The following is a 21,005-nucleotide window of genomic DNA, read 5'->3' as shown; positions in this document are numbered from 1 at the left end:
CTGGCTCAAGGCTGGATGCGTGCTTTGGCTTTCCCATCTGCCTTGCTGGGAGTTGCTCTTTAGGCTGAGCTTGTGTGGGCTGGACGATGAAGACTTTTTTTTTTCCCCAAGGTCTTGTTACATTTTTTGTACTGAATTAAGCAGAGGAAATCACTTACTGCTGTTCAAGTCTCACGAATATGCAGCGCTGTTAATCTCAGACTTTACAAATTTTAAATTAAGCTTCCCCAAATCATGAGTGTTTTTTGTTTTGTTTTTTTTTTTAAATAACAGAAGCTGGCTCTCCTCATTGAGGTTTTGTGCTTTCAGGACATGTCTTGGCTTTTTTTCCCTGCACATGTAGCAGCAGAAACAACCCCTTCTGCAAAGGTTAAAACCTGTAACACAATTGCCTGACTCCAGAAACAAGAATTTAGAAAAGCACCCACTTTCTAAAGACCCTGATTAAACCTTTGAACATGGGCAGTATAGGTAGGAGCAGTAATTTTGGTGCCCAGGGGCCAAGCTCTTTCTGACCTGATCTGATTGCTCTTAGCAGAGGACTCTTTGAGACTGCCCGTTGCTGGGCACCCATTATCTGATCTGCAGACTGAGGAGGAAAAAAACGCAAAGAGCAGCTGATTTCCAAAATAGCCTGTCCCCTGCCTCGTGGCAAAGCCCCTTCCCGCAGCGCAGAAAACAGCAAAACCCTCCTGACCTGGCAATTCTATTTTCAAGCAATGTCAAGGTGAGCTGTCCCCCGAGGTAACGTGGTTTGCACATTGGCCACCCAGTCTTTCACATGCTTGCCTGCCAGGCCAGGAAGAGCTGGTGCCACATTCCCCAAACTGGTTGGTGGAATGGGAGCACCGAGGCGAGTGAAACACCTTGGCAGAGGGACGAAGGAGCAAATAACCACCAGCTGGCCAAGCCCTGAGTGTCTCTTTCCTCTGCTCAGCTCACAAAGCAAGAGCGAAGAACAAACCTCCTTTCCTGTCCCTCCTACCTCCCTGAATTAAGGAAAGAAAAGGTCTATATTGATGGTGTTGAAATGAAGGACAAGGACCAAAATGCCTCCATTGCCTGGTGCAGGGCGCTGAAAGAGCCAAGTGTGAACCAACATTTTCCAGAGCCTGTATCAGCTTGGGGTGACTGTTTTGGCTTGCCAATGTGCAAGGAAGGAGCTGGATTTCAGGAAGCAATTTGCAACCAGGACCTTAGGAGGCTAGGGGGAAAAAAAGCACTTGTGAATGGGTCATATCTTGGCATCCCCAGACAAAGGTCTGACAATTTGGGAAATTCAAGAGGTGGTGGACAACCCCCACGAGAAGGATGTTGAGGGAATCTCAGGCTTGCCACACCAGAGGGTCCTTGGCAAGACTTCCCCAGCTTGGCCCAAGGCAGCATCTCCCTCCTCGCAGCGTCTGTTTGCCAATCCATCTGTGCAGCAAAGCCCCTACCCAGGCCTGTTTCATCCTCAGCACGAGCCCATCTTCTCAAATGCTGCATAAGGAGATGGTGTTTCCCACCCTACCACTTTACTGACCCATCTCATCTCTCTGCAGCTGTCTTCCAGCTCATCTCTCCCCAGCACAGCATACCTTCTTGCTTCATCTCCATGGCCCAGCAGCTGCTCTCCTGGCCAAGCATGGATTTGGTCAATGGTAACCATCTTGCTCCACTTTCATTCCACCATCTTCCTGTTTTCTCCTGTGCTTCCCCTCATGCTTCCCATTAACATCTCTTTGAGACCCGCCCATGGGTCATCTGCAGTGATGGTTGCAGAGATCACAGCCAGTAGTGGCATCTAAGACATTGGAGGCTGTACCCTCACAGGCAGTAGACTCTTCTGTGTCCTTGTGCTTTTCTGTCTGTCCATCTCCATCCACCACTTGCCTCTGCTCTTAAATCCCTGTGGACCCTCGGTGGAAGGAGATGCCCCTTTGGTCTGTATGTATCCATCACGACTTACAATGCTCTCCTGGGTCCCAGGCGGAGCCTGTTGGGCTCTGTGCAATGTAGACCTCAAGACCTCAACTTGAAACAGTGGAGTGCCAGGCTCACACATTCATGCTGGGCATTATCTGGAGCTTGCTTTCTCCTGCAGCTGGTCAAGGACTTCCTGCTGAAAGGCATCTGGGAGGGAAATGCCTGTTTCTGCGAACAGATAGATCCTGTGTGATGATGCCAGTTTTACTGACATTTTCCCATTCCTTATCTTAACCTGAAAATAAAACTTTTTTTTACCCATTTGGTCATTCCAGGCTTCACCATTTCAGTTTGGCCATTTGCTTTTAGCTCCTGTGAGTTTGATGTTAATCTGTGTCCATGTAAGTTCCTTTTTTACTTGGGTGCATTGTGAGAGATACTGCCTAAGCCTGGGCAAAAAACAGGGGCAAAAGCCCCTTGGGACCAGCACTGCAGTGAACAGCCTGTATGCTGCAAACTGAGCAGGGGTGGAAGGTTTAAACGTGCCCAGAACTTTGTGACAAATACTGTTCTGTGAAAAATAAGAATATTTTCCCTTTTCTTGCCCTGATTTGGTATCACACCAAGTGTTTAAAGAATCTGACTTTTCCCTGATTTTTGACCAACCTCCCACTTGCAACCTTCAATCTGTTTTAGAAGGAACCTTTTTTTTTTAATTCAGTGAAAACAGACATAGTTACTATACCCCCCAAATACTCCTTCCTTGGGTATACCAACAATGCAAGACATTTACCTTGGCCTACCAGGTACAATGGTGCCCCGAGGGAAGCTGAATTAAGCCCTGGTGATGAGTTACAGTGCATAACACTTCCCAAATACAATCACTGTGATTTATGACTGCTGACATGACAGAGATTTTGTTTGGTAGTGAGGAGTGATGGCTGATGTCCCTCTAAATGCTTATAATTTCTGGCAGCTTAATTGAATCCTGTTAACAGATGCAACAAAACTGAGAAACTTTTCTCCTGCTAGCAGTCCTCACTGGACCAGCAAAGCCTGGCGTTGGCTTTATTTCCCTGTTTTCAGGTATTTCTCTTTGAAGTCAGAGGCTGCAGAAATGATTTTCGTAAAAGAAATGTGCTACAAAAGGAGCATATTATTCATGTATTTGATGTTAGGACACCCTGACAGGGGAACAACTTCCTGTGATGAGTGGTAAGAGGGGAGAGTTGCTGCAGTTTTCCTCTGTGCATTCATGTGTCCCTTATTCCGCATGCAGAGGACTTGGGCTTAAGTCCGACTCGGAGCCTTGCGCTCCCTCCCCTGGGGGATTTTGAAGCTCTTCAGACCAGTTGAGCAAAAGCTGACAGCAACGGCATCCAGCCCCGGCCCGCGAGGCGTTTTGGGAGCAGCCCTACAGCACAAGCGCTCCGGCGGAAGGGGCAGAGGAAGCCAGGCATTTCTGGCAGACTTGCAGGCAGCTGGGAGCTGTGCGGGAGATCCCACTCCCTGTGCTGCAGGAGGGCAGCCTCTGCTCAGCGCCCGAGAGCAGCAAACCCAAGCCTCCGGAGGCAGGTGGAGGGAGAAAGCTCATTGCTTCAAAGCTGCTGCGTGCAGGAAGAGGCTAAAACGGGGGAGATGGTTTTTAACAGGGTTCATCTACAGCAGCAATGGATGCTTGTGGCCTGGAGTGACTTTGAGGAAAGATTAAGTTATGCACACAGAGTCCTCTTGCAGCAGCTGAGCCGGGCTAGTCTCTCATCCAACTTCATGTGCCAGGGTGTTATCTTTTTCTCAGGAAAGCCATGGAACTGGGTAGAATTTAAATTATACCCCAGAGAAGTTGGCTCACTTCTCTGACAGAGTTCGTAATGAGGGAGTTGGGATTCCAGTTATAGCTCGGCACAGCAGATGTAGCTTGTTTTGCAGATGATAAAAATACAGCCTTGTCCCAGGAATGTTGCAGAAGTGAGACATGCATGTGGGTTTTTTTTTTTTGCAGAGCAGTTCTTTAACTCTGGCTGTACTGTATAACAGTTGTTCCCACTGGGAAATCAATATTTACAGAGTAAACAGTGATGAGACGTGGGCTGGGTGCCATCCAAGCACGTAGCAGGACCTGCCCTGTCAAATGCCCACACCTCAAACTGTGGAAAATGTTACTCTCCTCTCTTTTGGGATAGGAGTAGTTTTTCATTACCGGTGATGAATACTACTTTATTTTTAATCTGCTCTGTATGCTTTCCAAGGCCTGCTTTCAAGTAAGGAGGCAGTCACTGAAATATAGGAAGCTACGCTATATACTCTCCTATATCATGCACAGCTTACTACTTCTGATCAGAATTCAAGCCCTGGTGTGCAGAATTAGCCATCCCCTCAAATAAAAGCAATTTATCACAGAAAGCAATGAGAAATGACACTTCAAATATACTAAACTTCCTGCTTGATCTCATCTGTATATCAGGGACCTCCTCAGGGCTCCTGCGACTCCACTGCCTAGAGAGACCTTCGCCTAGGGGACAAACACTGCCCTGCAAGGAGCACGTCATTGCTGGGGTGAGGCTCAGCTGGGACTAACAGAAACCCAGCTATGTGGGCTTGGTGCCTTGCTGGTCCACAGGGCATTGCCAATGGAGGAATGGACTGCAGGCAGAACAGCACTGCCATTCTCACTTTACCTGGATGCTGCGATGAGTCCACGTCCTCCCGTTTTGCAACACCACTGTTGAAGCTGGCTATGTAATACTGCCTAGCACTGTATTCCCTCCTGTTTGAAGAAGTGACTCACAGCTGTAAGAAAAACTTACTGTTCTGTCTCTAATCTCCATTTACACAGGATAGTGATAAAAAAATTCCTCAACAATCACTTAATCTCTCTTTGGGCTGACACCATCATCTTTGCTCACCCCAGCTCCAAAGCAGCAGCACATGTGAACACACCACAGTGCTTTTTGGACTAGGGAGGGACCATCATGTGAAAACAAGCTCTGTACCAAAGTCTGTTGCTGAGTGTGCTGAGTGAGCAGCCCTGTGTGCTGCAGATGTCCCCTGAAGCAGGCAGGATGATGCTGAGAGGAAGGGCAGCCCCATCTTCTGGAAGCTGACATGTGTTTGAAACTCTTGCCTGTTTTTGGCACACAATTTGAAGCAAGAAGCCTGCTTTGGGGTGGGTTTCTGCTGCAAATTCTGCTGGTCATCAGCAGCATTGAGGCGCTGTTAGTAGACATGCCGTCCTCACTGTGAGCTGGCCTACTCATGTAAAGTGAGCTTGGAGCAAGCTCTGCGTGAACACACCTCCTGGCCCTAAAGGATTGGAAAAACAGGAAACTCTTTCAAAGGTGTCTAAGGATTTGATGTTGACGTTTGAATTTCCCTTTCATATCACTGCAACATTTTTGTCCAGGTGCTTTATCCCTGCACTGTGAAGCTGTCATTTTTTCTAGTCAGAGATTTTGTACTTTTGAAAATAAAGCCAAGGAGGACAGAAAATAAAAGTATTCCAAGACACTTTAGTGCATTAGGCAAGTGTTTATTATGAGAAGCTGAGCCTTTCCAACCCTTGGGGAAAAGCATATCTTGTGTATAAATAATTTAACAAAAAGACAAATCTGTCCTGCCTACTGAGATTTTTGGTGCTATACAGTTTGAGGAAAAAATCAGAACGTACTCATCATTAGAAACAGAGTTACAAGACAGTGACAACAGCCTAGAAGGAGCTGAAGGGAACCAAGGACAATGGAGACTGCATGGCCACACAGCTGGGAAAGCACCATCCTTGCTCAACCAGACCCCAAAGCAAGGAGATGGGCTGAGAAAATATAGCAGGGTTATTGTGGCGGCTCCTCTGGTGACAGTCTCACCTGTGAAATAGGCTACTTTTGCCAGCAGCTTGTGATCACGGAGGCTGTGGGCACAGGAGCAGGCAGAGAGCACCTCATCGTCTTTCCAGGAGCTGCTGGGAACCATCTCCCAGAGTGGCAATTGCTACCGTTATTTAAATATGCACCCTTGAAGCTGCAGCTAGAGCTGGCCACATTTTCCTGCTGGCAAATCGTGCATTGGGAGAAACTGTGGAAAAAAAAATCCACCAAGAATCTATGAATGTAATCCCTTAGGTGAAACTACATCCCACTTGTAACCCAACTCAGCAAATGTTAATGCCCTGTCCCTGCATTCACATTCCCATCAGAGTCATTTTCCCCAGACAATGGCCACCTTTGCCCTGGTAAACACAGAAAGTAGGCATTTCCTCTGAGGAAGTTAATTTGGATTTTTAGACAAAAAAAAATAGGAAGAGTGGGAAACAAAATCTTTTCAGTAATCTGGGAAAGTACTATCAGACAAGACCCTTTCTGCTAAAGGGAAACACTTTCCCTGGGCCATTGAGACACTAAGGACCAACATGTTACTTTAACATTATCTATAAATGAAAAAAATTAGTTGGCCCTGCATTTGATTTTACCAGTACACATACCATAGTCATTGAAATCCTGACTTTGTTTTAAAAGAGTGATTAATGCATGTAGCTTTTTGTTCATTTCTGGTTTCGTTTCAGAGCTATAATAAATCTAACTTTGGAGGTGCAGAATGATTAATTTCTCAATTTTTGCTTTGAAGTGTCTATTGGCTGTTAATAAAATAAGACCTTTTACGTTCTTTTCAAAGTCACAAAACACAAACATATGCAGATGCTTTGGGCCAAAGAAGAGAGCTGAAAATCTGTCTGGCAGTGAGAATTTAGCTGAAATGAGGAGGAGGGCTCCTATCTCACCACCCTGGGGGAAGAGTGCTGCATTTGTTCAGCCAAAAGTGCTGTATCTGGAGATAATGGGAAAGTCAGGACTAGGTCTCCAGAGCTCCTGGTTTAGAGGGTCGAGTCTGGGGGAACGAACATTACATTTTGTTAGAAAACCACTAGTGTTTTTACAGCACAGCTTTAATAAAGCTAATTTATGTCTGACTGAAAATGAAATACCTTACAACCCTGCACTTAGCGTTTGCTTAGTGGCATATACTGTGTCTGACCCACAGCTGGATTCACGAGTCTAGAAAGATTCATGAGTCTAGAAAGATTCATGAGTCTAGAAAGACTCATGCCTGTGAGACACGGAGAAACATGCGGCAATCTGAGGAGCAAATTCCTGGCTGGCACAGTTGGGCAGCCACCCTCTGAAGCCACCAGCTCAGGCTGGCTGGAAGCAAGCTTCAGGCACTCGGGGGTTAGATTTCTGACAAAGGGCAGAGTAAGAATTGAATGCTGAACTCAGGTGTTGATGCTCTGGGCCATTGCAGTTGTGCAAAGTACCCCCCATGTCGGGGAAGGGTTTCTTCACGAAAACAGGCGGTGCACAGCAACCTCTATCCCAGGTCGACACCTGCGCTGCCAGCATGGCACAGAAGAGAGACAGAGGGAAAAATCAAAGCAAGCTGGAATTAAGTCAGGAATATCCCATCAAAAGGGTTCTCTCTGGAAGAGGTAGGTCTCAAAAAAAAAAATCTTCCTTTTGCTAAAATATCATAGAATCACAGAATGGTTTGGGTTGGAAGGGACCTTTAAAGACAGTCTAGTCCAATCCCCCTGCAGTGAGCAGGGACATCATCAACTAGAGCAGGTTGCTTAGAGCCCCGTCCAACCTGACCTGGAGTGTTTCCAGGGAGGGGGCATCTACCACCTCTCTAGGCAACCTGGGCCAGTGTTTCACCACCCTCATTTTAAAAAATGTCTTCCTTAGATCTAGTCCAAATCTACGCTCTTTTAGTTTAAAGCTATTACCCCTTTGCCCTATTGCAACAGGCCCTGCTAAGAAGTCTGTCCCCATCTTTCTTATAAGCCCCCTTTACGTACTGGAAAGCTGCACTAAGGTCTCCCCGGAGCCTTCTCTTCTCCGGGCTGAACAACCCCAACTCTCACAAGCCTGTCCTCGCCTGTCCTCTCTGAACAGCCTGTAGCCATGGACAGCCACAGTCCAGTCATGGGATTCGTCCCACCATGTTTCAGTAATGGCAACCAGGGCATAGTTTTCAAGCATCACAGCGGCTTCTAAATCCTGTTTGTTGCCCATGCTGCGTGCATTGGTGTAGAGGCCATGTCACCCTCTTCGAAGAACTCTCCAGTTCCTTTGAGGTCTTTTGCTGATGCAACAGGCTGAGGGGCCTTGCTAGCACCCCGTCCCTCTAACCTTGGTGTGTCACCCCACAGCTTGTCATGGGTAAGCCTGATATTGTCCCCTTCCCCCTTCAAGTGTAGTTTAAAGCCCTGTCAATAGCTTGTGAGCAAAGACCCTCTTCCCCCTTTGAGAAATGTTAATCCCATCTGATGCCAGCAAGCTAGGTGCCGTGTTGGCTGTTCCATTATCAAAAAACCCCAAATTGTGGCAATGGCACCAGTCATGGAGCCATGTATTAATAGACTGGACCCATCTGTTTCTTCCTATGTCACTGCCCGCAAGTGGAAGGAGAGAGGAAAAAATAACCTGTGCTCCAGATTCTCTAACCAACCACCCAAAGGCCTTGAAGTCTCCTTTGATCGCCCTTGGAGTACATGTTGCAGCTTCATCACGACCCACACGGAAGAGCAGTAGTGGGTAATAGTCCGAGGGCCGCACCAGGCTAGGAAGTTTCCTCGTGATGTCCTTAACCCAGGCCCCAGGGAGGCAGCAGACTTCCCTAAGAGAAGGGTCTGTCCAGCGTATTGGACCTTCTGTTCCCCTCAGGAGGGAGCTGCCTACAACTATCATCTGTCTTTTCTTGCCCATGCAGGTGGTCGTGATGTGGGGGTAGGCCTTTCTTACCTTGGCAACACCTCTGGTGCAGCTGGACTATCGTCCACATCATCCATGGACTGGCCTTCCACATGCAGAGCCTCGTACCTGTTGTACGGAGGCACCTGGGGAGGCGAGGTGGGCAAGGAGGGGGTTCACCTGCCACCTTGAGCATGGACTTGCCTCATTTGCTCCTTCCTTTTAAGCTACTGCCTTCAGCCTGGTGGGGGGAAGATACAGGACTCCCTTGATGTGTTTTTTTTTCTGGTAGCTGTTCTGTTTCTGTCTCAGGGAGGGCAGAAAATGGTTCCACGAGCCCGACTCTTTCTCAGACTCCCTGATGCTGCTCAACCTCTCTGCCTCCTCTGGTAGCTCTGCCAGCAGGCTGAGCCGATTGTCTGAGGACATGGCTTTCCGCTGGGTGGCTGCCATAGCTAAGCTCCTGCTGAGAGGGTGATGACCACCAACTGAACTCATCTCTTGAGCTGGTGGGGCCACTACGCCCTCCCTGCACGTCCTTCTGTGCAAACCGCCGCGCCACGCTCTGTTGGCAGCATTCCTGGTCGCCCGCACTCTCCAGGCTGGGTTTTATAGGCGTGGGGGGTGGGCCGCCATTGCTCTGCCAGTGCCCCGGTCTCGTCAGCACCTCCCGCGAGAGTGTTGGCTCCGGGCGGGTCTCTCCGCTACCCCGGCTTTTCCCTGCCTGAGGAAACCCCCCTGTGCACCGAGATCTGCTGCTCCGCTGCGGGTCAGGCCAGCTCCGGAGCAGCTCCCCTCGGTGCCTAAAATATTTCCCGTTTACATTAAGGAAAGCCACGTTTAGCTGTTTCGTTTCAGTCACTTCGCGCTAAACCAGCATGTGCCATTGAACTACCTGAAAGGGGGTTGTGGCGACGAGGGTGTTGGTCTCTTCTCCCAAGCAACCAGCAATAGGACGAGAGGAAATGGCCTCAAGTTACGCCCGGGGAGCTTTAGATTGGATACTAGGAAAAATTTCTTCACCAAGAGGGTGGTCAGGCATTGGAACAGGCTGCCCAGGGAGGTGGTGGCGTCGCCATCTCTGGAAGTGTTCAAAAAATGTGTGGATGTGGTGCTTCAGGACATGGTTTAGGGATTATGGTGGCGCTGGATTAATGGTTGGACTTGATGATCTTGAAGGTCCGTTCCAACCTTAGTGATTCTGTGATTCTGTGATTCTGTGACATGTTTCAGCGTTAAAAGAGCTTAAGATCATCTGACAGTATTTCCCTATGGTGCATGTGACCTACAAGACCCACCTTCCAGAAAAAAGGCCCTTCTTAGGGGCAGGATGCTTTGGAAGGCTACATGTCCTATAAATATCCCACTGCTAGAATTGCCTGATGCAGCATGGGAGCTGCCTGACTTTTGGAGTGTGGTGGGAGAGGAGGTTCACCTCTCACCACCCAGAAGAGACTACAGTTCCCCTGATGCAGTGCGAAATGGGGTGGAGGGGAAGAGACTGCAGCTGCCAAGAAGTGTTTCCATGTGAGGAGAACCTTTCTACTAAATACATGAAACAAGGGAATCCATCGCTATAAAAGTAGAAGGACAAATCTGAGTTTTCCTTGTACAAAATTTTGGGGTTTGGAGTGCAAGTAAGTGCTGGAATGTCCCAGGGTGTCAGCGTGAATTTTGCTAACCTGCAAGGCCAGGCTTTGCAGATGGGGTCCCTGCACCCAAGAAAACCCCACTTGCTCTGTCACATTCTATGGGACTGCCAACTGCCAGCACAAGTGAGAGCCCTTCCTTGGTCTTTGTGTTCGGCAAAGCCCCAGTTTGGGCAAACCCTGAATGCCCTATTAAAGCACATCAGATTTACACTGGCATGAAGGACAATGACGGAGGACAGGCAAGCTCAACAAGCTGCTGATGCGATACAGCTCAGGCTACAGCTTTCTGCCTTTGTATCGCTGAAACCTGAAGGTTGGCTCATACGTGGGGTAGGCTGACCTTCAGCAGCTCTCCTGCTAACAAGCACAGGGCACCCTAAGGGTGTGTTTTCTCACCTGTGTTATAAATGATTTAGTCCCAAACAGGATTCCAATTCAAATTTGCAATTTATTAAGCGAATAGAGGCAAGCAAACAGCGCTGGGTGCGCCGGGAGTCTCTGCTCCACCAAGACGCACGCGGTACAGTTCCTGTTCCTGGTTTATATCCTGTCCGTTAATACATATTCATGAATAGGCGTGTCTTCTTCGGCGCATGCCCTCTTCTCCTTCTAGAATCCTCTCGAATCTTCCTGAGCGTGATCCTGTTCGCCAATACATATTCATGAATAGGCGTGTCTTCTAATACATATTAATGAACAGGCGTGTCTTCTTCAGCGCATGCCCTCTTCTCCTGCTAGAGTCTTCTCGAATCTTCCTCGGCGTGCCCCCAGGATGACCCCAAACCCTATGCATGCACTTTCTTTACACAATACTATGCGGTCAGTGGTCAAACTGGTTTGAGCTGATATACCAGCAAAGTAGTTTAACTTTCTCCTGTAAAATACCCTTTTTTATGGTGCAGGAGAAATCCATAAAAGTACAGAAGATTACACTTCATCACACGAATCAGATAAACATATTTCACAATCCCCCATCTTTTTCTTTATAGTATTGATTCGTGTTTTCATTTCCAATTGAGTATAACCGAGTAGATTAATCTAGTAACAATCCCCCACATATCCTCAATACAACTATCCCCATTTTAGTAAGCCGATCACCACCCATAAAATCTCCCCAAAATCCTCCTAGATTGATTCCATTCCAAGTTTGTCTCTCAGGAGGCCATTCGTTCTCCCTAATTTATGGGTAACAGGAAAAAACTAGGTTTTATTGTTGATTACAGGTACAGGCTGTACAATTAGAAAAGGTCCTCGGTTTTTCCATTTTTCTGGGGTAAACCCCAGCTGGACTTGTTCCAATATTGACTGCAGTTATTTGCCGTAGTCAGAGTCAAGGAACTCACCCCAAGTAGAACTAGAAGAGGTCCAGACAGGTCCATAGTGATCGGCGGTCACAGCCCAAAGGGGTTGCAGCCCTTGGCAGACCCTTTTTAAGCTGCAACACCAGTTCCCCTCCGGTCTTGCCCTCTTCTTTCCTTTAGGGGGGTGCTTTCTTAGCACCCAAATTAATTGAGCACTGCTTGTGAAGGCCAGAGCTTTGACAGATCAGTGGTTTGTCCAGATCTGAGCAGTTGCCCGAGCCTGGCGATCCTCTTTATTTGCAAGGCTTTATGGCTACAGAAAACTGCCAGTTAGCCTGCAACACTAATCTTACAAATACACACCACCTTCTACACAAAGGACAAATTCTAGTTCCAGCTCCTTTTTCCTGTTCTTCTTTTGCCAACAACTCCTTCTGATTATACTCGTTTGGAGTACCCATTGTTGTTTCCTATTACCCATTCCCATTGTTTTCCAAACTTGGGGGATTACTTGTATTTCTCTCCATAGCTTCTCATGGCCATCGTTCACCTTGATTTGTTCCACCACAAACGTAACAGTTATATTCAATGACTTAGCAGAGTTTTCAGCAAGATTTATAAATAGATTTTTAGCAACTGTGGGAATTTCATGTTTCACTCCTGTTTCTATTACAGGAGTAGCCGCAATAAAATTCCCACAGCAATTCAGCCAGATGTGACTTTCCACTCCTTCACTGGACCTTTCACTCGTGACACGTGTCCATCCTTTTTCAGCAGTTCTCACAGCTGTTTCTGTAGTTAATAAAACAAGGAAAGGTCCTTCCCAGAGGGGAGATAAGTTTCCTTCTTTCCATGTTTTTATCAGAATTTTATCTCCTGGTTCTAACTGATGAATTGCAAATCCTAAAGGTGGTGTTTGGGCCACCATCCCAATCTCTCTTAATTCTTTTAATCTTTTTCCAATGGTAATTATATATTGTGGGATACTATGATCCTCAATTACATTGTTCCCCAGAGGCATTCCTTGAAAATAAGGCATACCATATAACATTTCATATGGCAATAATCCAGTCTCACTGTATGGTTTCGTTCTTATGTTTAGAAGTGCCAATGGTAAACATTTCGTCCAGGGCATTTGTGTCTCAATCATTAATTTAGCCAATGGTTGTTTTATTGTTTGATTCATTCTTTCTACCTTCCCCGAGCTTTGTGGGTGCCACGGAGTGTGGCATTCCCACTGTATACCTAATGATTGACATAATAGTTTTATTATTTTAGAAGTAAAATGTGTGCCCTGGTCAGAATCAAGGTACTGGATTATCCCATATCTAGGTATCAAATGTTCCAATAACATTTTTACCACCATCTGTGCCGTAGCTCGTGCTACAGGGTACGCTTCTACCCATTGTGTTAAATGATCTACTATTACCAATAAATATTTTATCCTCCCTACCTTAGGCAATTCAGTGAAATCGACTTGTACTTTCTCAAAAGGTCTGTAAGCTGTTTTTCTCCCTCCCGTGGCTGTTTGTCGAAACACTGTCTTATTTACCTTTTGACAGGTTAAGCAACCTTGTGTAATTTGCTTTGCTATTTCAAAAATTCCAATACCACCAAATTGTTTAAGAAAATGATCACTTAACGCTTTTGTACCCCAATGTGTTTGCGCATGCAAACGTTCTAATATTCGCCTGGTGTAGGCTTTTGGCAACATTTCTCGCCCATCAGGCAGTGTCCACTTTCCTTGTTCTAATTTAGCTCCTATTTTCTCCAATTTTGTTTGTTCTTCTGGCGTAAGCTTCTTCTCTCTTTCCTCTCGTTCTTCTTTGCTGGTGTCCTCCTTTGTTTGTATTACATTAATTTTGGCAACTTTAGCCCTCAAGGCTGCTTCCTGGGCCTCTTTATCTGCTAAGTTATTTCCTCTAGTTCGGTAATCTCATCCCTTTTGGTGTCCCCTCACATGTACCACTGCTATCTCCTTTGGTTCTCTTAACACCTTCAAAATCTTTACTGTTAATTCTTGATGTATTAAATTCCTCCCTTGAGTATTAATCAAACCTCTTTCTTCCCAAATTTTTCCAAAAGTGTGGACCACCCCATATGCGTATTTAGAATCTGTCCCACTTCTTCCTTTTAGTAATTCCAGGGCCCTACATAGGGCATACAGCTCACAAGCCTGAGCTGACCATGATGGACTCAGAGGTCCTGATTCCACAAGTTCCAAGTCCTTATTAATTACTGCATAACCCGATTTTCTCTTCCCTTCTACCACTCTGGAGGAGCCATCTATAAACAGCGCTTCTCCATTTTCCAACTCAGCATCTCTTAAATCTGGTCTCACCTTTGTCTGGGTCTCAATTACCTCTAAACAGTTATGTTGTAATACCTCTGATGGTTCTCCAAACAAAAATTGTGCTGGACTCTGAGCAGAAGTCACCCTCAGTTCTAAGTCAGGGGAGTCTATTAGCATTGCTTCATACTTTAGGATTCGGCTGTCCGTTAACCATTTTTCCACTTTTTGTTGTAAAACATTTCTGACATTGTGTGGGGTATACACTTTTAAAGGAGCACTAAAGGTAATCTTCCTAACTTCTTCTATTAATAATGCTGTAGCAACCAAAGCTTGGAGACAAGCAGGCCATGCTCTGCTTACTGGATCAAGTAACTTAGAACAATACCCCACGGGTTTTTTGATTCCTGCCCAGTCTTGAGTAAGAACTCCATATGCTGCCTGGCTTGATGTATTCACAAAGAGATAGAAAGGTTTTTCTAGATCTGGGAGGCTCAGTACAGGTGCTTGTATTAATGCCTTTTTTACTTCCTCAAATCTCTGATCATCTTCAATAAACCATTTAAGTTGGTTATTAGTTAATTTTTCATAAAAGAATTTTACTTTATCACTATAATTTTCAAGCCATGGTCTACAATATCCTAATAATCCCAGTATTTGCCTAATTTCCGTTTTAGTTTGTGAGGGTCTTAAGGATAGAATCCCAGATACCCTATCAGGATCTAACTTCTTCCTTCCCTTACTCAGCCAGTGTCCTAAGTATTTTACTTCTTGTTCTACAAACTGTAGCTTTGATCGGGACACCTTTAATCCCTTTTCCCCTAGAAAATTTAGCAATTTAATGGTGGCTTTTCGGATCCCCTCTTCAGTTTCTCCTGCTACTAATAAATCGTCCACATATTGCAATAATTTTACCTCCTTAGGTATTGTGAAATCTTGTAGAATTTTTTCTAAAGTTTGTCCAAATAGATTTGGTGACTCTGTAAACGCTTGTGGTAACACAGTCCATCTTAATTGTTGTTTTCGTCCTGTTTCGGGGTCCTCCCACTCAAAGGCAAAATAATCTCTGGATCCCTCATCCAGAGGACAGGCCCAAAAGGCATCTTTCAAATCTATTACACTATACCAAGTATGTTTGGGAGATATACGACTCAATAAAGTATAAGGATTTGCCACCACAGGGAATTTAGTGATTGTTCGCTGATTTACAGCTCTTAAGTCCTGCACCATCCTGTATGACCCGTCCGGTTCCTTCACGGGAAGAATGGGCATGTTATGAGGTGACATACATGGTTCTAGGGTTCCTTTTTCCAAAAGTCTGTCAACTACAGGTTTTAATCCTTTTCAACCCTCCATAGGTATAGGGTATTGCTTGATTCTAATTGGGTGGTGCGGATCTATTATTTGAACCCTTATGGGGTCCATTTTTATCTTTCCAGTTTCCCCTTCCTTATACCACACTGAGGGGTTAATAGCTTCTTCATCCTCTTGTGTTAAAGTGTATAATTTAATCTGCAATTTGTCCCCTTGATTCCGAATGCTCAAGTTTAACTTCAAAATCAAATCCCTTCCTAATAAATTGTATTCCGCTTCAGGGAGCAAAAGTAAATCATTAAGACAAATTTTCTTTTCTGTTTCTACTTCTACATCTTTCAATATATTTACTTTAAAAGGCTCTCCTTTTGCTCCTACTACTGACACGTAACTCTTCCCTTTTTCTATTCCTTTTTGGAAGTTTTTGAATGGTTGACTTTTCGGCCCCTGTATCCACTAAAAATAAAACTTCCTCTTTATGGGGACCAATTAATAATTTTATCAAGGGCTCTGTTGATGTTGAAGTCCCCAGAAGATAGAGCCCCTGACACCCCTAGTCTTCTTTGAACATCTTCTCATCTTGTTCCCGCTTACGGCAGTTCTTCTGAACATGTCCCCTCTTGTTACAGACGGGAATTGTAAATCTTTCTCGATAAGGCTGTCCCCGGGGTGTCTGCTCTATTCTTTTTTCCCTTTTCTCTCCAGGAGGCGTCTTATTTTTCTGACTTTCCCTTACTGCTGCTACAAAAATTTTTGCTTTTGCTTTTTGTTTTTCTTCGTCCCTCCTAACATAGACTTTCTGGGCTTCTCTAAGTAACTCCTCTAATCTTCTTTCTTGCCGATCTTCCAATTTTTCTAATTTCCTTCTTATATTCCCCCAGGATTTAGCTATAAATTGTGTTTTAAGGAGTGCGGTTCCATCCACTGTGTTCGGATCAATTCCAGAATACATTTGTAGGTTTTTCCTCAACCTCTCCAACCATTCTGTTGGAGATTCGTCTTTCCCTTGTTGTTCATTAAATGCTTTAGTAATGTTTTGCCCTCGGGGAACCGCTTCCCCTATTCCCTGTATGATTAACGTATTTTGTCTTCCTTGGGGTTGTTGATGATCCCAGTGGGGATCCACATTTGGCCATTTCTGATCTCCCGGGGGTCCTGCCTGATTCTGTCTTTCCCAAATTCTCATTCCAGCTTGTCTAATCATTCCCCTTTCCTCAACAGTGAATAGGATCCCTAAAATGGACTGTATTTCTTCCCAGGTATAAGTACTGGGGCCTAGGAATTGGTCCAATTTTTCAGCTACTCCGAGGGGATCATCTAATAGGGTGCCCATTTCTTTCTTGAAATTTCTTACATCTGTGGTATTTAATGGGACTGCCACAAACTCGATGCCTCCCTGATTGCCTCCGAGGGGTACTTCTCATAAGGGATATAGAGAAGCTCCCTCAGATACAGCAGTCCTACTTCTCGTACATGCAGCCGGAGGTCGATCTAATTCCGGTGCTGTTGGTGGTGGAGATAGGGGCAACGGTGGTACAGATTTTCCTTTTCACTTTTTCCCTCTTCTTCTTCCTCAAACTTTTAATCTGTTTTTAATGTAAGTATTGAGGCTGGAAAAGAACGTAAAGTTCTGTCCCATAATCCTGCATAATCACTTTCCTCCTGACTAAAAGGTTCCTTTGAATTAACATATATATTTAAGGCCTGGCAGACCCAGTCTTCAAAAGATCCAAAAACGGGCCAAAAGACATGTGGTCTCAAAGGTTCTTTTGGCCATTCTACCATACAATATTGAACAAATTTTAATTTACTTTTTCCTTTTCTGGGGCCCCTATCATCCCGATTTTCAATCATTATTCCTAATGGACTCTCCGGAGGTATTTCTAGTAATTCGCTCCCTTTCTTCTGGTCCTGGGTTCTCGATTTCGTCTGACCCAACTAGGAATTTTTACTGTGGCAATTCCTACAGCCCTTGGCTACCAGTAAGAGTGTCTTGCAGGGGGTTTAGGACCTATCAATCACCCACCCACAAATCCTCTAAGAATCGCTTCGGTCCTTCACCGGCCAAGTCCCTCGCGGGAGATTGGAACCACAGTTAGAAGACCTCCACAATCGCTTCGGAACTAGGTTCCATCTCAGTCACACTCTTACACACACAGGCAACCGAACCCTACCCAACCGAACGGTATACACCTTAAATACTTACGACTCCGTCGTCTTCGTTCAGATCTTCACGCGCAGAATTACGGGCAAAATAAACTGCTGCAGCCGGCAAGGGAGCTCATAAAAAAATCAAATTCTTTGCTTGCCCCTATTCAGGTTCAGGATGGCCTTAGTCCTGACCCGACCCGATCAGGAGCCACCAAAAGGTGGGGCGCCCCTCCTAGATCAAGTCAGAATTCAGGAACCAAGACCCTCCCGGACGAGCCCCCAGTTGTTATAAATGATTTAGTCCCAAACAGGATTCCTATTCAAATTTGCAATTTATTAAGCGAATAGAGGCAAGCAAACAGCGCTGGGTGCGCCGGGAGTCTCTGCTCCACCAAGATGCACGCGGTACAGTTCCTGTTCCTGGTTTATATCCTGTCCGTTAATACATATTCATGAATAGGCATGTCTTCTTCGGCGCATGCCCTCTTCTCCTTCTAGAATCTTCTCGAATCTTCCTCAGCGTGATCCTGTTCGCCAATACATATTCATGAATAGGCGTGTCTTCTAATACATATTAATGAACAGGCGTGTCTTCTTCAGCGCATGCCCTCTTCTCCTGCTAGAGTCTTCTCGAATCTTCCTCGGCGTGCCCCCAGGATGACCCCAAACCTTATGCATGCACTTTCTTTACACAATACTATGCGGTCAGTGGTCAAACTGGTTTGAGCTGATATACCAGCAAAGTAGTTTAACTTTCTCCTGTAAAATACCCCTTTTTATGGTGCAGGAGAAATCCATGAAAGTACAGAAGATTACACTTCATCACACGAATCAGATAAACATATTTCACATCCTCATCCGTTGTTACCAGTGATTATTCGTTATTGACTCAGCACATCCTTAGGGTGGTGGAGGAAGCACAAAATGTTCTCCACCAGCTGCTCCCTCTTGCAGGTACACTCCAGCTCCATGCGGATGCAGGAGCCTCTCACGACATGATCATCCTCAAGGGATCTCCAACCTTCAAAGGCTGGCTGCAGCACCAGGAAGAAATCACTCAAGAATAGCAATATGAAAACATGGAGGAAGTCACCAGCAGCTCCTCGGCCACCCACTGCCTGGAGGCGAGGTTCCGCACTGGTCACTGGATGCACTTTGCAAAAACCATCCCCAAATTGCTGTCATCATAAGGATCTTCTCAACTTTCTTCCTCCCCCTGCCCATCACTGACTCCTCTGCTTCCTCCTCCTCTTCTTCCTCCATCTCCATGACAGTGCTGGAGCTCTCTTCCTCACTGCTACTGACAGCCTCACGGCTCCTTTTCTTCAGCTGCCAGCAGAGCCCAAAGACCAGGACAAGGACTAGAGGAAAGTCCCATTCCTGTCACTGCTGCAAGGCATCAAAGAGCAGAGCTCCCCAGGACATGCTGCTCCGCTCCAGGGCCCTTTGCTCCATCTGCTGCACTGCACGAGTCATATTCTGTCATGCACAGATGTGGAGGGTGACACATTATTCCACTTGCCCCAACGTAGGAGCATGGACCAGTGGTGGAGCCTTAATTGCAGACTCAGTGAAATCAGAGCCCACCGCAGCAGCTCTTCTGCAAAATGCTCCCTGACTCTGTGGCAGCTGAGCAGTCAGCACCCTCTGCCCATGTTCCCTGACAAAGTGATGCACAGACACTCACAGACACAGCGTTTGTTCAAACACACCATTTATTGTCAACTTTGCACAGGGTAAAGTCCAGAGAAGGAATGGGCTCTCGAAGAGCAAATGGGCGGTCGCTGTGCAGCTGGAAACTGGAGTCTCTGTTGCAAGGCTCCGTCAAAGCTGCCATCAGCTGTAAAACCCGCAAACACAGCTTGGTGCATGAAGTCCTCTTTCAGCATCCGTAGATCAGCAGTCTTCTAAGCCGATTTCGCAGCTCCACGAACTCATGCCATGCCATGGCATGGGCGGCTGGATCCTGTACCAGGTGCTGGAAGAGGTTGAGTGGCTCGGCCGTTTGGAAGTCTGCGGGCAAGGCGATCTCCTCAGGCACCCTCTCATTGCCAAAGAAGAAGTGGTTGAGGCTTTTTTCCTCCAGGCAGCAGCGCAGGTACCGCATGATATCCTCCAGCCGCAGCAGGAAATCCTTCCTGCGCCAGCCTGACAGGGGTATGGTGGTCAGGAGGTGCATCACAGCTGTCTTCAAGGTATAGGTGGAAAAGCCTGTGCCCACCAGGATGCGGGCACAGAGCTGCAGGCATTTGAGGTGGAAGCTATCATGTGGGGCCTGCCTGGCCACATGCCTGAAGAACTTCACCTCTGCCAGAGCATAGCTCACCGACCACATCGTGCTTGGGGTGAAGATGGCTTTTGTGCTCTGGCTGCTCACAAAGATGTCCGAGTCACCATACTGCACCCCGAACATCATCTCAATTAAGAGGGGTTTTTTGCCTCTTTCTTGAACCTGGAATTTGCAGGAGCGGCTGGAGGGCACAAGCGTTAGACTGTATTTAGATGACTGAGGTAAAATCACCCAGGCAGCTTTTACCAATTGTTGGAACCAGCGAGCAGTTTTCTGCACATCTAGGTAAGAGCTGGTGCAGAGGGTGTGTAGGAGGCTGGGGTCCTGATTCCTCCTCAGCACCTCCTCGGGCTGGTGGAGGAAGCACAGCATCTCTCCTGCCAGCTGCTCTGTCATGCAGGTGCACTCCAGCTCCACGAGGATGCAGAAGTTCCTCTCCGGCAGCTCCCCAGCAGTGCCCGGCTCCATGAGGAAAGTGTGCCCACGAGGGGGCTTCAGGGGCACAAGCAGGCGGTAGACAGCATCATCCTCACGGGGACTCCAGCCTTCGAAGGCACTGCCCACAGCGATGGCTGCTTGCAACACCGGAAAGAAACTATTGGTCAAGAGCTGCATGAAGACAAGGATGAAGTTGTTCACCAGTTCCTCAACCACTGGGCAGTCTGTGGCCAGGTTCTGCACTGGCCACTGTATGTGCTCCTCAAAAAACCTTCCCAGCTCATCTGCATCATCATTGTCCTCTTCTGACTCCTGTCCCTCCATCTGTTCCGTGTCACTGCTGGAGCTTTCCTCATCGCTGCTGCTCTCTGCCTCAGACCTCCATTTCCTGAGCCACCAGCAGAACCCAAAGAGCAGGACCAGGAAACCAGCAACTGCCCAGAATTGCCACTGCTGCACGGCAGCAAAGAGCAGGGCTCCCCAGGCCAAGCCACTCTGCTCCTGGGTGCTCTGCTCCTGGGTGCTCTGCTCCTGCTGGGTGCTCTGCTCCAGCTCCTGCAGCAGCCGAGCCATCTCCTGGCTCAGCTGCTCCGCACGCTGCTGCATGCGCTCGCGCGTGGCCTCATCCAGCTCATCACCCACCAGCTGCGGGTGCTGGATGATGATTTGCATCACCAGAGTGAAGAATTTTGTGGCGGCCATGGCCTGCAGGAGGAGGCAGAGAATGGGTTGAGTGTGATGAGAAGGGAGGGAGCTGGCGGTGGGGGAGCGAGGACATGGGCCGCAGGGAGCTGGGGGCAGGTAGCAGAGGGGGCAAGGCAGCTGGGAGGCAGCGAGGCCTGTGCCCAGCCCCGGCAGCAGCGGCACTGTGCCCTGCCCAAGGCGCTGCCGCGAGCGGCTGGGCCCTCGGTGCAGGCTGAG

The 21,005-nt window shown here is 47.0% G+C and overlaps 1 protein-coding gene across 1 annotated transcript; it reads right to left on the bottom strand.

The window, feature by feature from the left end:
• Positions 1-19,238: 19,238 nt before the first annotated feature.
• Positions 19,239-20,786, bottom strand: LOC309405985 (inositol 1,4,5-trisphosphate receptor-interacting protein-like 1; the record flags this gene model as incomplete). Its single annotated transcript, XM_082000966.1, has 1 exon — positions 19,239-20,786. The coding sequence occupies one exon, from the start codon at positions 20,784-20,786 to the stop codon at positions 19,239-19,241; it is 1,548 nt and encodes a 515-aa protein (XP_081857092.1).
• Positions 20,787-21,005: the final 219 nt, after the last annotated feature.

This window comes from Phaethon aethereus (genome assembly GCF_964289735.1).
Source record: "Phaethon aethereus genome assembly, chromosome: 5".
In the NCBI taxonomy this organism is placed as follows: Eukaryota; Metazoa; Chordata; class Aves; order Phaethontiformes; family Phaethontidae; genus Phaethon; species Phaethon aethereus.
This window is presented reverse-complemented; position numbering and strand designations above follow the sequence as displayed.